This window comes from Syngnathus typhle, linkage group LG9, assembly GCF_033458585.1.
Source record: "Syngnathus typhle isolate RoL2023-S1 ecotype Sweden linkage group LG9, RoL_Styp_1.0, whole genome shotgun sequence".
Taxonomy (NCBI): domain Eukaryota; kingdom Metazoa; phylum Chordata; class Actinopteri; order Syngnathiformes; family Syngnathidae; genus Syngnathus; species Syngnathus typhle.
In genome coordinates, this window is record NC_083746.1 from 6143694 (window position 1) to 6158618 (window position 14925).

The window sequence follows — 14925 nt, forward strand, 5'->3', positions numbered from 1 at the left end:
AAACAGATATTTTTAAAAGCGCTCAAAAACAAAAACCTCTCCCCATCTTATTGTTAAAGCTGGTATACAATAGAAACAAATACTGTACACCATAATAAATGTAAGTACTGTATTTTGGATAAATATATAAACAATGCTGGAAAAATATGTAAAATATCTATAGCTTCAAGAAAATATTCTTTGTCAATGAAACCCAAAGGACTTGAAATATACATTTTCACTTGCCGTGACTTATCCTGTTTTCTCATGACCGTACGAACTCTGACACGATGTAACCAACCAGTGGCGTAGCCACGAATTTTTCCAGTAGGGGCGCGCGCCCACAGGAAAAAAAAAAATCGAACATAACCCACGCCGATCGCTAAAACATCCGGGTCCGGGAGGCAAACAGTGAATGGATAACATCGCGCACATAGAATAGCGCAAGACCGAAAGAAAAAAAACGGCATGAAAATGAAGAATCGAAAAAGCTCGATTTTTTTCAACCGGGGCGCAGGGACTCCAAACCGGGGCGCCGCCCCGGCTCGCCCCGGCTTGGCCACGCCACTGTAACCAACCACTGTGACAAGAGTCCTTACCAAACACTGTCGTCGTGTCTTTGCAGGTAGTCGTTGATGCAGTTGACCAGGTAGCTGAAGAGTCGTCCGTAGATGGCCTTGGCCAGTTGGTCCCTGTACTGCTGGGCCATTTCCACCGTGTGGCGTCGTGTGATCACATCACCTGATAGGAAAGGATAGGTTTAGAATGCGATTGATGACACTCCAATCTAGGACTTAGGTTATATGAGGCCTTTAAACGGTGCGAGACGGTACCTTTAAAGTACTGAACATCAGAGGTGAGGGCGCTGCTTAAGTCACTGCAAGACACCTGCAGCATTCCGGACACTGTTAAAAAACGATGCTGTCAGACTTTTATAAAAAAAGAAAACAAATATATATATATATACTATAAATATATATAAATATTGTTTATTTATTTATTTTTTTGTGATATTTTAAAATATACACATTTATTCTATTGATATAAAGACTATACAACTTTGCTTTTGCAATTTTTGACTTTCATCTGAAATTCTTTTTTCTAAATTATATAGGGCTGTTAATATTTATTTACTTTTTATTTTTTTTTATCCAATTTCATTTCCTCTAAGAGGATTGAATATTTCCTCTTTTTTCAGGATGGTCCTTTATAAAACACTAACAAACAAAATCCGATTAATCAAAACAGAATGCCCACTGCGCACTTGAACTACAATTAGAATACCTTTATCGTCATTGCCCCCCAAAAAATCCTCATTACAAAGCATAAAAGATGAGCGTGACTGGAGATAGTGCTGAGTATGTGTGACATCATCATGACCTCATGTGAGGCTCTCGCTAAATCGATGGGTCGCAGGAAGAATCATGAGGGGAATTCTCAGCAGAGCCCAAAATAAAGAAAACGCGGGTGATAGCGAGCCAGAATTCCTTTGCTGACTTCACATGTCCCTGACATCAGCCCGCTTACTCGCTTAGGCCCATGATGTCAGTTGTTTACCGCTGCACAGGGGCCGTGGAGGGGCTACTGGATGAGTAAGCCTCAGAGTGAGAGATGAAAAGCAGTCAATCGAGTGAGAGTGTATTTACATGCGCGAGTTACCATCACCACGGTTACCATGCAACAATCTGGAACTTGGCGCGTGCCAACGGCCCCCCAGGCACGACTTTGGAAGATCGAGATGAGAAGCCGAGGACAAACGATGACTCGGTTGGGTGCGTTTGAAGCTCCGTGGATGAAATCGGACCCCGATCATATGCTGACTTGCGTGTGCATTTGTGTGTGTGCTGACCTCTCTCAAGCAGCTGCAGGTCAGAAGGGAAGGCGCTATCGGCGTCTGTCAGCGCAGTGAAACGCAGATCCCCGATATGGAGCACGGCGGAGAGCAACATGAACACGGAATCCACTTCCTGGTTGACAGAGATGGTCAACAATCTAATGTAAAACTTTTACGCTCAAAATGAGGTCAACACAAATATTGTTTTTAGAATAACACGTTCTATGGGACCCACTGGTCCAAACACGGCATTCTGATTGATGGTTATTTTGGAAAATGGAAAAAAACGTAAAAGCCAGCCTTTTTTGGCGCTGAATGAAGGGAAAAAGCATCACGAACAACCTTACAGGTTTCATTGTATCATTATCACAGTAGGATAACAAATCACATTTTATAGTTATTCAGATGCAAAATAATACTTTCTGAATGAGAGTGACATAGTGGAGTGTTTGGAGTTGTACGGGGGTCACGATAGTGCGTTGCAAAGCGGAAAAACAACAAGAAAAACAGACGCCATTTTGGATGACCTTCACCTCGTCACCATTCTCAACACATCAACCTTCATCCCTCCATTCACACACTGCCACCATCCTCCTCTACTGTCCCTCTCTGCCCTTGAGAAGAGGATTCTTAATGGAACACACCATTAGCCATTGCTCAATCTCTAAAGGGGGGGTGGGCATAAATTTGAGGTCGTATGTGCGTGTGTGTAAGCATTACTCTGGCAGAAGGATTTTATTGATACCAGTATCAATACTTGTGCTGCTTATCTGTATTCTGGTCACTGGCAGTCCCTCATTTAGTATGTACAGTGTAGCCACCTCTCAATTTGGCCATGATCTTGTTATTTAGTGTATCATCTGCACTCCTTTCAATCCGTACAAAACAACAACAGGTTTACACTGACTGGCCACGACATTATAGGCCTTTACAAAGATAGCGCCCAGCGTCAGGGAGATGAATTTAATCAGTGTATCATTATGCTTGTCACTGAGGTAGACATTGCTAGAGTATAAGGCAACCGCACGGTTGCACAAGTGTGCTAAAAAACCACACCCGACCGGCATGAGTGTGTGCATGATGGATGCGAATGTGAACAAGGCTTTTGGAAAAGTGGTTTGCTTTAAAACTGTTTTTGTTGGGTTACGATAGTGGCTCTTTTATACATGCATAGAAAAAAATGGAAAAACTGACTTATGAGTAGTTTGTCTATAGAGAAATGTTGGACCCCACCACCATTAAAGGTTACTTACGCTGCTTGCTGCAGGGAAAACTATCACATTTTTTTCCCATTTCTTTGTTTTGGAACTTATCGAAACAGGTGTACCTACTCAAATAGTGAACAGTGAGTTGTTGCTTTTGCAAGTAACAAGTCAATACTTAAAAAAAAAAAAAAACACTTGAGCATTAAGGTCATGTCAATACCTGCTTGTTGAAACCCACAGCTTGAAAGGCTTGCTTAAGAGCGGCAAGACGCTCCCTGCTTTCCGTAGATGCTGCAGCCACAGGAGGGCTCCCCCTGGGTAGTCCTCCACTAAGATACCTTCACAACATAACAAACTTGCGGGTTGAAAATGGACACAAATATTGTGTTTGATACCCTCATGAAGTGATGTGAGAACACACTTATGAGCCAAGATGTTACTGAGGTGAAGTGGGCTCTTCTCTTCAGGTGACAGACCCTCGGCCATCAGGTAGAAGATGTTGAAGTTGTGTTGGTGAAGAGGACACTGGACCACTCGAGACTTCTCTAGCATGTACGTGTACACACGTGCTGCAACGTCAAGACAGGTTCACATAAATAAATCTGTAGTAAATTGTGATTGAGTGGATGATAATATACTTATTGGTCAAACTAACTAGAGGAAAGCAGTGCATATATGAGTTTTTATCGCCCCCTGTTGGAATTTTACATCATTGCACACAAAACTGTAGGGCATTTTGTTCAGCAGTTAAGTTTTATTTGAGAACATTTACAGTGCAATTTGCTCAGGCAGACTGAATTTATTTTTATCATTATTTATTTATTTATTTATTTATTTATTTATTTATTTATTTATTTATTTATTTATTTATTTATTTATTTATTTATTTATTTATTTATTTATTTATTTATTTATTTATTTATTTATTTATTTATTTATTTATTTATTTATTTATCAGAATTAAATTGGAAATGTATTTGTCACCCTTTGTGCACTTTGTAAGGATTTAATTTTCTAAGTTCTGGTTAGATTGTTTAACGAGTGTAGACAATTTTCAGCAAAATAAATAATATTTAAATAATACATAATATTTCGAATTATTTATAATATAACAAAATACTAATAATAAAACGTGAAAAAAAAATCACATATTTTCATTCATTTGAAATTCTACAAGTTTCATGGTGTAAACAGACAGCTGAAATGAAATCCCCATTTTAAAGATGCATTGATTACCTCTAAGCAGCGTTCTCCTCTTCTCACAATACTGGATGGTCAACAGCTTGATAAAACGACTAGAGTTGTTGTTCTTCTCTGTCCTTGCGTGCCCCAAAGCCTCCAGGATACAATTCACCTGCATCATTTAAAAGAAAAGTTTACATTTGAAATCCATGGTTGCCTGCGTTTTAATTCCCACCACCAGGTGTCAGTGTACATCTATACACTGTCTCTTTAGTAAAGTACAGTGGAGTGCAGTATGCCAAGTGGTCTCTAGATGATAAGGCAGCACACTGACCCAGATATCACCAGCATGCATGAGGATGACTTCATCACGGAACACGGCGCTTGTTCTCACGAGCTACACGCTTTGTTAGCCAGCGGGGAGACTGAGAGGCAAGCGCTGAGCAGGATTTAAAAGTGGCAAACACGTCATGACACCACTACCAAAGGGAATTACTACAAAACCCACTGATACTCAGTCTAGCAGGACTAAAATGAACATTTTGCTTTATTGCATGAGCGGGATCCTTGGGTATTGTGAATGAAGCCTTCAAAATGTAGAAATAACTAAATAAGAAATCCAAAGATTCAAACTTACGTGTTTCATTCTGGATTCCAACGCGAAGCCTTTAGGGCTGGATCTGGCTGTCAGGTGTCGCACGATGTGCTTACAGGCCTCCGTTTTCCCTGAACCACTTTCGCCACTATAAGACACAAAAAGCAAAAAGGTAGACAAAGAGTCAATTGTAATGTGCAGCACACGGTCATCCACATTGATGATATTTGTAATTTGCATACATTTATATTTCCATCATTAGTGAAGTCCCTGTAAGTGTGTTTCTAAATACATGTTTCAAGCTAAATGTCGAACTCAAATAATGTGAAATTCTTTACAGTGGACTTCCAGGATATTTGCATAAAAGCTTCAGAAAAGCCAAAATGTGCCCCATATAGGTTATCAGTCTCAATGATCCCTTTCTCACAAGAGTAGGTGTTGAGTGTTAGTCATCACTAGGTTTCATCCGTGTGTCATCACATGCAGCACGACATCATCCACCCACCCACTTCTTCATTAAAAACACCATCCTACAGCTGCTTATCTCGTACCCCGTCTCCAGTGCTCGGCACAGCCCACGTAGTGTTACCGCTACGTCTGGAGGCCTGTTGTACGACATAAGGTACCGACCACCGTGTTGCGTGTCGTGACACATCCGCACACAGATGCAGCAGATGGCTGCAGAAGGTCAGAAGGCCTCCCTAATGACATCAGTGCGTTGCTCGCTTTGTGAGTCCCGCTGAGTGCCAGCCTCTTTTCTTTGAACACTTATTAGACTCCAAGGGCATTCGGTTAGCGAGCTGGCCTCGGGGATTATGGCCGTTGAGTGAATGTCTGTAAACATGGAAGGGGTGTGCAAGGCCAGGACCTTTGCAGCTTTGTAAAGTGCAATTGGCCACCCCAGTCTTGAGGAAGGGCAGATATTTTGCTTCAACACTTTGGATTGGGGATGATGCAGAAAGGCTTAGGGTTCAGTTTGTATTGCTTTCTGGTGATGGATAAGAAAATTGCATTGTGTCAATAAATAATGATGATAAAAGAAAAATACTCACCTGTATTGATCCACCTGAGAGTCACTATTATTGTTGGCAGCGCACCTACACGATGGCGTAAATATTGGCTTATCCTGATTTTTGTGTCAGTACAGTCTTAACTTTGTATGTCAATTTAATAGACTTGACTTCACCAAGCTGGGCGTCCCAGAGCAGCGAGGGCGTTTCCTTGGAGATGTTCCCGGCGGAGTGACAATTAGGTGGCAGAAAATCCGTTTGAATCTTCTCCTACTCTAACCATGTTATCGTCAAAGACTTGGGCTTTGAAACTGATGCCAATACTGTTTCTGTATACAGTATCGGTATTTAAAAAAAAAAAATCCGATACTGTACGCACCGATACCACAACCCTTTAGCTGTCCGTGTGTGTGGAAACACTAAAAAATAAATGAATAAATAAATATAATTCACAACTCCTTGCTGCATAAATCAGGAAACAAGAAAACACAGACCACCGACTACAAAAATATATCTCCTGTCTTTTTGAAAAATGTCTAAGCAAAACCAGCAATTGTGAAAAAGAAGCGAGATAAGCAAGAAATGAGAAAAATAGAGCAAACGGCAGGAGGAGAAAGGTCAATGTCCTAGCATGGATGTGTGTGTGTGCGCAAGTGTGCGTGCGCATGAGGGAGATGGATAGCCTGTGGCCAGGGTGCATTAACTCACTGCCAGATTGGTTACAACTCAGCAGGAATGCTACGCGAGAGCTGAAGCGAAGCGTAATTGCAATCAAGGGGCGGCCTCCATCAGGCCAAGTACAAAGAGTGTGACAAGCCTCCAAACACACTCGTCGCTGTGCGTGTGAACGCTAAACAGACTATTTATTTCTCGAGGGGATGTTTAACAGGTGTTGAAACAGAACGGGGCAAACTTTATCTTTTTTGCAATTACTTTGCTCCGCTGACTTGTTTTGCTTCAGTGCAACTAGGGCGGTTCGCATTGGGACACAAACCTCAGGATGAAACATTGGGGTCGTTTCTCCTGGAGCATCATGTGGTAAGCTCGCTCCGTCGAGGAAAAGATGTGAGGGGGAAGAGAGGAGCATAGGCGGCCCGTGGAGCTCAGGTACAACTGACTCACCTGTGAGAGACAAATAATCCACGACTTAATTGTTAGGTTGCAAAATTACATCATCGGGTGAGTAATTCACAGCTTGTTGGTGATCGTATGAACACAGCAAAATAAATGACACCCGTGCAGGGTTTTGAAGTAGACAATCCACAATAGAGAATTAATAAAAGTTACAATTCGAAATGTAGGCTGCCCACTTTTGGTTCGCTCAGGGGGAATATCACAGTCAATGTCGGGCATGATGAGGGATTGAGATGCCAGTCATTTTTTAAAGTGGTCCATAACCTAATCTTTAGTTGATAGCTTGTACTAGAGAAGACTGTACAGGCAAAGTTTAAAGTAACATTTTGGCATAGTTAATTGTTGCGCAAGTAAAATAAAATAAAATACAATGAAATAAAATAAGCAATCATTCCTTTGACATACATGCCCCCCCCCAAAAAACAATAAAAACCTAATTAAAAAATAAAACAATAAAAATTAAAATAAACAAAAATAAATGTAATTGAGAAAAATGTAGTTTTCAGTGAAAGATGTACCCCTGCTGACGGTTTATTATTATTATTGGAGTCTTATTCCATTGTTCTATTCACAGCACAAGAAAAAAAATAGTGTCGACCAAGGTCTTAAAACGACAGTCAACTTTGATATCCTGGCTGGTTACTGGTCTGAGCACGTCGCAAGCCACCAGAAGTGAGAGGGTGACAGACAGTGAGCAGATCGCGGATGTTGTGACATATGTTCTTCTAGCACCTCCCAGAGGGATAGCGCTTGGCAAGAGAAGATGTCTCCTCCGATCAAGTCCAAATCTTCCTAATGTGCCTTTTGGAATGAAGTGCATGGGCGATGCCTTTTATTCCATTTGTTTCGAATTCAATTTCGGGATCTGCACCCGGCTCCACCCTTGATTTCTTGATGCACAGTCAGCCTTATGCTGTGCTTTGCTGACAGGAAGAATGCATTATTTATCAACCACAAGGTCCATTTCACATACTTATGTCTCTCAGCTAGGCAGCCAACATTATTGTGCAACTTTTAATATGTACTACAAGAACTTATCCAAGGTAAAAGCATTTTTACAATTTGGGAGAAATTCTAAGAAGATTGACATTAAAATATTATGTAAAAAGTAAATCAACCACTAACATTATCATATGAATATTTTTTTTTTATGTTGTGTATGTGTTAACGTCCTGCGATTGCGCAAGAGGGTGTACCCTGCTTCTTGCCTAAGGCTAGAATAGGTTGCCATTCACCCGCAACCCTAACAAGGATTTGAAATTCATTCCATGCATGTATGTTGTGTTCATACAGTTTTATCGTAACATGCTTACCAAAGTGGAGTAGATAGGCAGCTCTTTGTTTGGGTTGACCAGCAAAAGAATGTGTCCAATGTAAGTCTGCAGGGAGCCACAAAAAATAAAAAAGGATCGTTAAGTCACTATGCCAACTGAATCTTTTTGTTTTTTGGGCAATTGTGGTTAAACAGTTGTAGAATAAGCAGAACATGAGCGTAGAAATCACCATTTGCCACTCAATACATAATTTGCACCCTCCCGTACATGCACACTCTTTAAAGTGAGGCATTACCCTCTGGGTCAAGAGCAGGGGTGTCAAACTCCTTTTTTCCGCGGGCCGCATTGTAGTCATAGCTTCTTTCGGAGGGCCATTATGACTGTCAACCCAAATCAATGTATGAGCACCTCATATTATATCCAGACAACTAACAAATAACTCGTTTTCAAATTAGATGAGTAAAAACTGGTCAAATATTAAAATATATATATATTATTAGAAGTGAAGGCAATTTGCAATTCTAGTAATGACACAGGAATTTGATGCACAATTTGTCTTCACGGGCCACATAAAATGATGTGGCGGGCCCTATCTAGCCTCCGGGCCTTGAGTTTGACACCTGTGGTCTAGAGTCTCAAGGGACCTTTGAAATCTGGAAGAGTACATTGGCCTTGCTGGTTCAAGGTTGATGACCTGAACATATTACGCTTTTACGAGGTTTACTAGTGTGTCCGAGAGGGTAAACAACTTTCAGTGCAGTCACACATGAGTGACCAATCAAGCCATTGGTATTGTTGATGACGGCTTTCCACAGCTTGAACGGATGCGCTCTTGTGAGTGTGGAGGGTGGGGGGCTTCTTGGTTGCTGGCAGCAGGTGAAAGAACTCTCATCAAAAGTGTCCACCCTGCTGGGAGCATATGGAGCAGTCTTTGTCCTCACTATTACAAATGAAGGCTATTGTTGGGTCGGATATTACTTTTATATTTCAACTTCTCCAATGGGTGTGTACTTAATACAAATGTCTTAAACTGTCATTTAGTTGAAGAAAAAAAAAAAAAGGTCATATGGATGACATGTGAACTTCAATTTAAAAGCGAAATCAATATTTACATCCAAGGCTGCCTGAATTGTGTTTACTTGACACAACTGGATCGCAACGCGTGGGCGTGTTTTTTGTCCCTGATGGTGAAATTACACTCACTTGCATCAAGCGTGCTGCGACATCACAGCATTTTCCCTAGCATAGTCCTTCTGCGTTTGCAGTTATTTCTCCTTTCTTCCTCACGCCACTTTATTACCTTCTATTTGCCCCCCCAAGCACACACACACTTTGGACCACCCAATCACAATCGTGTAGGTCAAAGTTTTGCGTTGTAGCACGTTTTCCCAATGGATGAACACGGGTAGGAGACAAGGAAATAGCATGCCGTTAAAATGGGCGCAATTGTTAAAAGATGAAGGCAATTTAACCCTGAATGCATCCATTGATTGCCCCTCCCCCCTATGGATCTAATTGAGATTGATTTCTTCCATTATCACTGGTGCAGACTCTGAGTTTTATTTTGCAGTGACAGACAGCAGCATTGCCAAGAAGCGGAACAAAGTGTCGGGCGGTTAAACCTAAAAACCTGTTTAAATAAATGTGCCCATTTTATTAGGCACCTCTGCATGCTCAACGGCAGAGACTTACATATATTTGGTCGTTGCCAAAACGCTTCTGCATCTCGTAGAGCAGGCTGCGGTCGGTCAGCTCGCTGAGGGACGCCAGGTCATCGTTGGGTGCTGGAGGCATCAGCTTCACCTGAAGAGAAATTGAAATTGTCAGTTCTAATGACAGCAGCAGGCATAATCAAGGTGAACTTTGGTCGTTGCATTCTATTAGTTCACCACTTTTTAGACCTTTATAGGGCTCTAAAGTGTGTTTGAAGGGCAAAACAAAAATTTCTCTGAGAACTCAGAATAATAAAAATAATTGACCTGTTCCAGTTTGGTTGTTCCTGAGCTGAAAGGGCCATCCAGGATGTTATCCAGCGACGGCTGCCGGCTGAGTGCCCCGCCCGCTTCTCGAAACATGGCCCACTTCTCTAGCATGCTGTCCCGTTTCGAGATTGGGATGCCCAGAGGATTCCTGTAAGGTTTATAAAACTTGTAATGGTCAAATTTAAGAGCAAGGCAGGTGAAGGCGTTGAATATTTGACATACAGGTTTTTCACAGGGGCTTTGAGGTCATGTGCTCCACCATCATAGTGTTGGTCCGTGGAGAGCAGAGGGGTGGAGGGGTCCTTCAGCCTTTGCAGCCAGCAGGCTTCACCACTCAACAGTAAATCAGCTATGTGCTCTGATGCAGCAACGCCTGAGGACAATTGAGCCAAAATCCAAATCAAGACGCATTTAAGATACGAGCGGTGATGAATGGGACCTTGATCCTCCCAGGGGTGTACACGAGTGTAACGAATCAGGAGTGAAATTATTAGAGTACAGTTCTACCAGTATGCGGCAGCTTTAAAAGCGTGCTGGGCTCGTGTGGGTCCTGAGGAGATGACTTGCAGTATTAAAGTTTCGTGTTTTATGGCAAGTCATGAAACTTTGCCTAACTAACCCTACTCTGCTCGCATGCCATTATGAAAAACCCAATTACAGGGGGTTGCAGTTTACAACAATTCGAGCACACGACTTTTGGAGGGCAGAGGAATATGTCAGCACTCACCGGCGGTAGTTAGTTTTTTATATGATTGTTTTTATTTATGACCTATGGCCTATTTTCATAAACTGCAATTAGGACATTTCAAGGTTACAAACGGCACGCAACTAGTTTGCACAGCGATGTAAAAAAAAAAAAAAACCTTGGGAAGAGACGCCACAATGTGTTCCCTCCATAATGATTTTTCATTATTTTGTTTTTATTGAATTTATCGTGTAGCGGCTAGTCACTGTCGTGCATGCGTATTTCTAATTTGCTCGTAGAAAATAAAAAAATATTGTGATAGGCATGCCGACAAAATTTCCCATTCACATTTCATTCCTAAGTAGAAATATTTGACTTTGAAGCACCACTTAGGGCATTATTGGACACGGAGGCTTCATTGCAGCGGACGACCCCCCAGACTCTCATCATTTACTTCCGTTCATCACATACTGTAGGAGCTGAAGAATGGATGAAGTGCTCTAACGGAGAAAGATAGGGAGGAGGAAAGTCTCTAAGGGCTTATCTCGTGTGTTGTGAGCCCACAAGCTAGAGAGGGCAGCTATTGATTATCGCCAGAGTGATGCGGGGCCTACAAAAAATGGCCTCCGGCAGAAACTCTATTTGCTTTGACACAGTGGAAAGGTTAGAGGTCAAACCTTAAAACCAGAGTCCAAGACATTTTTCTTATATAAAGTTGTTGTATGTTTTTTATTATAAAAGATAATTGCTCATCTTCAATATTGATTCTTCTCATTCTTGCTAATTCAATTAGCAAATAAATCAATTCACGTCTGATTGATGAGTGCTGACATCCGAAGTAAACATTGAGCATAGGTGAAATCAGACATGTGAAAGGTGTCAGTGACATTTATCTTCTCAAGGACTAATTATCTCGTGTAAATACACACAAGTGGCCATGCAGGCTTATTGAGGGGGATCTTTTTGTGTCTGTTCCATATGAGCACAAAGATTGTTCAAGCCATGGAAGAGCTCCATGTGTCTTTTACCTGAGGGCTTGTCTTGGTTGCAGTTTAACAGTGTAGGGTTGGCTCCATGCCTCAGGAGTTGACTAACGATGCTCGTCTGGAAGACAATATAGATGGCGTGAAAACTCGCTCGGACTGTACAAGTACAATACAGCTTGTGTTAAAAGATCAAGATATTCCAGATTTTATACTGGAGTGCACCTGAATAAAACTGCTTGCGTTTCCTCATGAAGTGGCCTGAAGTATTTACAGTAATTGCAAAATTGCTTTATGTCCGAACCTGGGATGGGTCGTATGGACTTAAAATGAAATATAAAATGGTTTTCACAACAAATAGATGATTGACAATGTGCAAATGTAATTTTGCCCAGTCACTTTTCAAATTGCTGAATTGAAGGCCCCATGTCATAGTGAGCCATCACATGTCAGAGTGGAAGAAGCCCCCCCCCCACGGTGCTCATTTGTCCACATATTGATGTGGCACTGACTGTTACCTCTGACCTGCACTCTTCTATCTGTCTTTCAGTGTATCATCATCTGTCATACTTTTTTTTTTTTACGTGTTACACTCTTTATGTATGTTCATTCTCCCCGGAAAAGCTATATTTTATTTAGGAGACGGTTGAGGGGGGGGGGGGGGGGGGGGACAACACTGATGGATCAGGACCTTCTTGCCGCAAGAGAGATTGTACCACAGATTGACAATGAAAACAACTGGTACTTGAACGTTGACTCATACTTGATTTCTTACTTAATACGCAGGTCACTAATAATGACTTATATGAAGAAAAAAATAATAATTGCAATGTGGAATGAGTGCAATGCACTATTTATTATATTGCCTTAGTTAAGCTTCTTGTTTTTGATTTGACTTGTTTTGCTTTTTTTGCAGTTTCGTTTTTAAAGCCATAATTCATTCCAGTAGAGCAGAGCCAATTTTGTTTCTTCCATTAACATTTTCCAGTCAGATGCATCAAAATAATCATTAAAATTAATGGGAATAATCTTGGCTTAAAGGGGACATATTGTGGAAAATTGACTTTTTAATGGCTTGTATACAAACAGTTGGAGAGTCCGCCCACCCTTCAAGTGTGAAATTAAACAACAAAGTCAATGTGTTATCTGGCTGGTCTGAAAATGTGTTTCTGTACCTTAAGTAGGGCCAATTTACATAATAACCGACCTCACAGAATTACTCGCTAGACAACCAATATGGTTGCCAGGTCAGATAATTGACTTTGGGGTAGTTAATGATTTTTCCTGGAATACTTTTTTTCCCCCAACATTTCTACCTGTCTTTCATAGAGAACATATAATGAATCTTCATCAGAATTTTTTGAATTTTGGGGTTTCTAAAACATTTTTGGTTGTTGTTTGCACACGCAACCACACACTCTCTCACTCACACACACACACGCACAAACACACATACACACACACAGTTTAATAAGTGGAAGCTCAGTCTGCACCCCCAGCTGTCATGGTAATTAACTTTTCTGATCCTTACAACGTTCTCCTTTCAAATGAATAAGCGACGTGACAGTTTGTAAGAGGTTTTTTTGTGTGACTCAGCGCATTCACTCTAGCAGGTGTTCAAAAGAGCTCACAACCCGTTCCACCAGCCACACACTGTCGGCTGTGCTCACAGACTATAAATACTGTCTTAGACGTCACTAACAGACCAAGATCTCAACCTTCTGGAGGACCCACGAGGACAAGGAAAAGGTCATCTGGACCCAATGACCCCCCGTGACAACGAGATCAAGCAAACTCCTAGTCAACCGAACACTTGTAAGCCGTGACAAAGAATCTTCAAAGAAGTCAACTTTAAGATGAAGCACATGGTTTCCTATTCCCAAATCTCTCACATGTACCTTCATCCTTAAATAAAATAAATTACTCCACACCCAGCAGAGCCTTGCTCTAAAAGATTTCATTAAAAGGCATTTTTAATCCCCTCACATACTATAAGTATTTGAAAAGTCTTCCCCGGTGCTTTCGCTTATCTCAAAAGCGGGAGAGCGGAACTTAATTAGCCGTGGTAATAGGGTCGTACGTCTTCTTAAAGGGTGAGAGTGTGGCCTGTATGCAACATTGCACAGGGGGTCTTTGGGTTTTATGCCCCAGCTAGAGTTACACTTGGCCGTCAGTGTTTCCAGGCAACCGTTTGCTATGATGAATTCACATCAGTCAAACCTTTCTTGACTGCGGCAGCCATGTTGTCAAGTGGCACCAATAAGGGCCTGATTTACTAAGATTCCAAATAGCGGGTGCTAAATTGTGTGTTCACGGGTTTCAAAATTCAGCCAGGATAGGCACCAGCTAAACCACAAAAGGAATAAAATGGGTGGATAGACAGGATAGAACTTTAAAATGTTTTAAAAAATATAGGTAAAATCTATTCCCGGTTGCCAATTTCCCTTTCAGCACTGTCTACAATCTCGTGTTTGACATTAATAACATGAAGGACAAAAATGTGCTTTCCGGCAAGATTGAAGCTCAAGTTGGGACTGATTCTAAATATGCATATATTCTCTTTGTCAGCATACAAGCTCAAAGCCCAGAAATGTAATTATAAAAATCACGATGACTGTGCAACACTTGAATGTAATTTGCTTCTTCTGCTTCATAGCATCAGATCCCATCAGCTTTCCTCTGTGACTTTGCAAAAATGTCTTCTCCTTCAAGAGTCCACTAAAGGGCTAATCTGAAAAAGCAATACCGAATCCAATACAGCTGAGGATCAATGGAGGCAAAATGAGCAGTTTATCAGAAAGTGCAGAGTGACTGCAGGCGAGTTGGTCACACAAACGATCCATCAATACTTCCCCCATTACTCCATGACACTTGATCAATGGAGCTGCACAGTACGAAATAAAAAAAAAAAGGCGAGATATTTTTTTTATACCTGCCCATATTTAGCTGCCAGGTGGAGAGGTGTCCAAAAGTTGTGGGCCACAGGATGAGGATCTGCCCCGTTCTCCAACAGCACAGCCGCAACGTCCCGATAGCCACTGGCACTTGCTATGTGAAGCTTT

General features: G+C 41.4%; 1 protein-coding gene and 1 long non-coding RNA gene across 7 annotated transcripts in view; one reads left to right on the plus strand and one right to left on the minus strand.

Annotated features, from left to right (window-relative positions):
- myo16 (myosin XVI) overlaps window positions 1-14925 on the minus strand; it is a 63475-nt gene that overhangs the window by 29485 nt on the left and 19065 nt on the right. For all 6 annotated transcript variants that reach the window (XM_061287545.1, XM_061287544.1, XM_061287549.1 and 3 more), the window contains 14 exons: window positions 14796-14921; window positions 11909-11984; window positions 10418-10568; window positions 10193-10343; window positions 9906-10016; window positions 8253-8318; window positions 6800-6927; window positions 4838-4943; window positions 4255-4372; window positions 3440-3587; window positions 3239-3356; window positions 1829-1946; window positions 813-884; window positions 579-720 (listed from right to left, as the gene is read on the minus strand). In XM_061287545.1, the coding sequence (XP_061143529.1) occupies window positions 579-720; window positions 813-884; window positions 1829-1946; window positions 3239-3356; window positions 3440-3587; window positions 4255-4372; window positions 4838-4943; window positions 6800-6927; window positions 8253-8318; window positions 9906-10016; window positions 10193-10343; window positions 10418-10568; window positions 11909-11984; window positions 14796-14921 (1631 nt within the window). The remainder of the gene's footprint in view (window positions 1-578; window positions 721-812; window positions 885-1828; window positions 1947-3238; window positions 3357-3439; window positions 3588-4254; window positions 4373-4837; window positions 4944-6799; window positions 6928-8252; window positions 8319-9905; window positions 10017-10192; window positions 10344-10417; window positions 10569-11908; window positions 11985-14795; window positions 14922-14925) is intronic.
- On the plus strand, window positions 1283-3636 carry LOC133160024 (uncharacterized). Its single transcript, XR_009715786.1, has 3 exons — window positions 1283-1751; window positions 1839-1976; window positions 3486-3636. It is a non-coding gene; the product is annotated as an uncharacterized LOC133160024 (long non-coding RNA).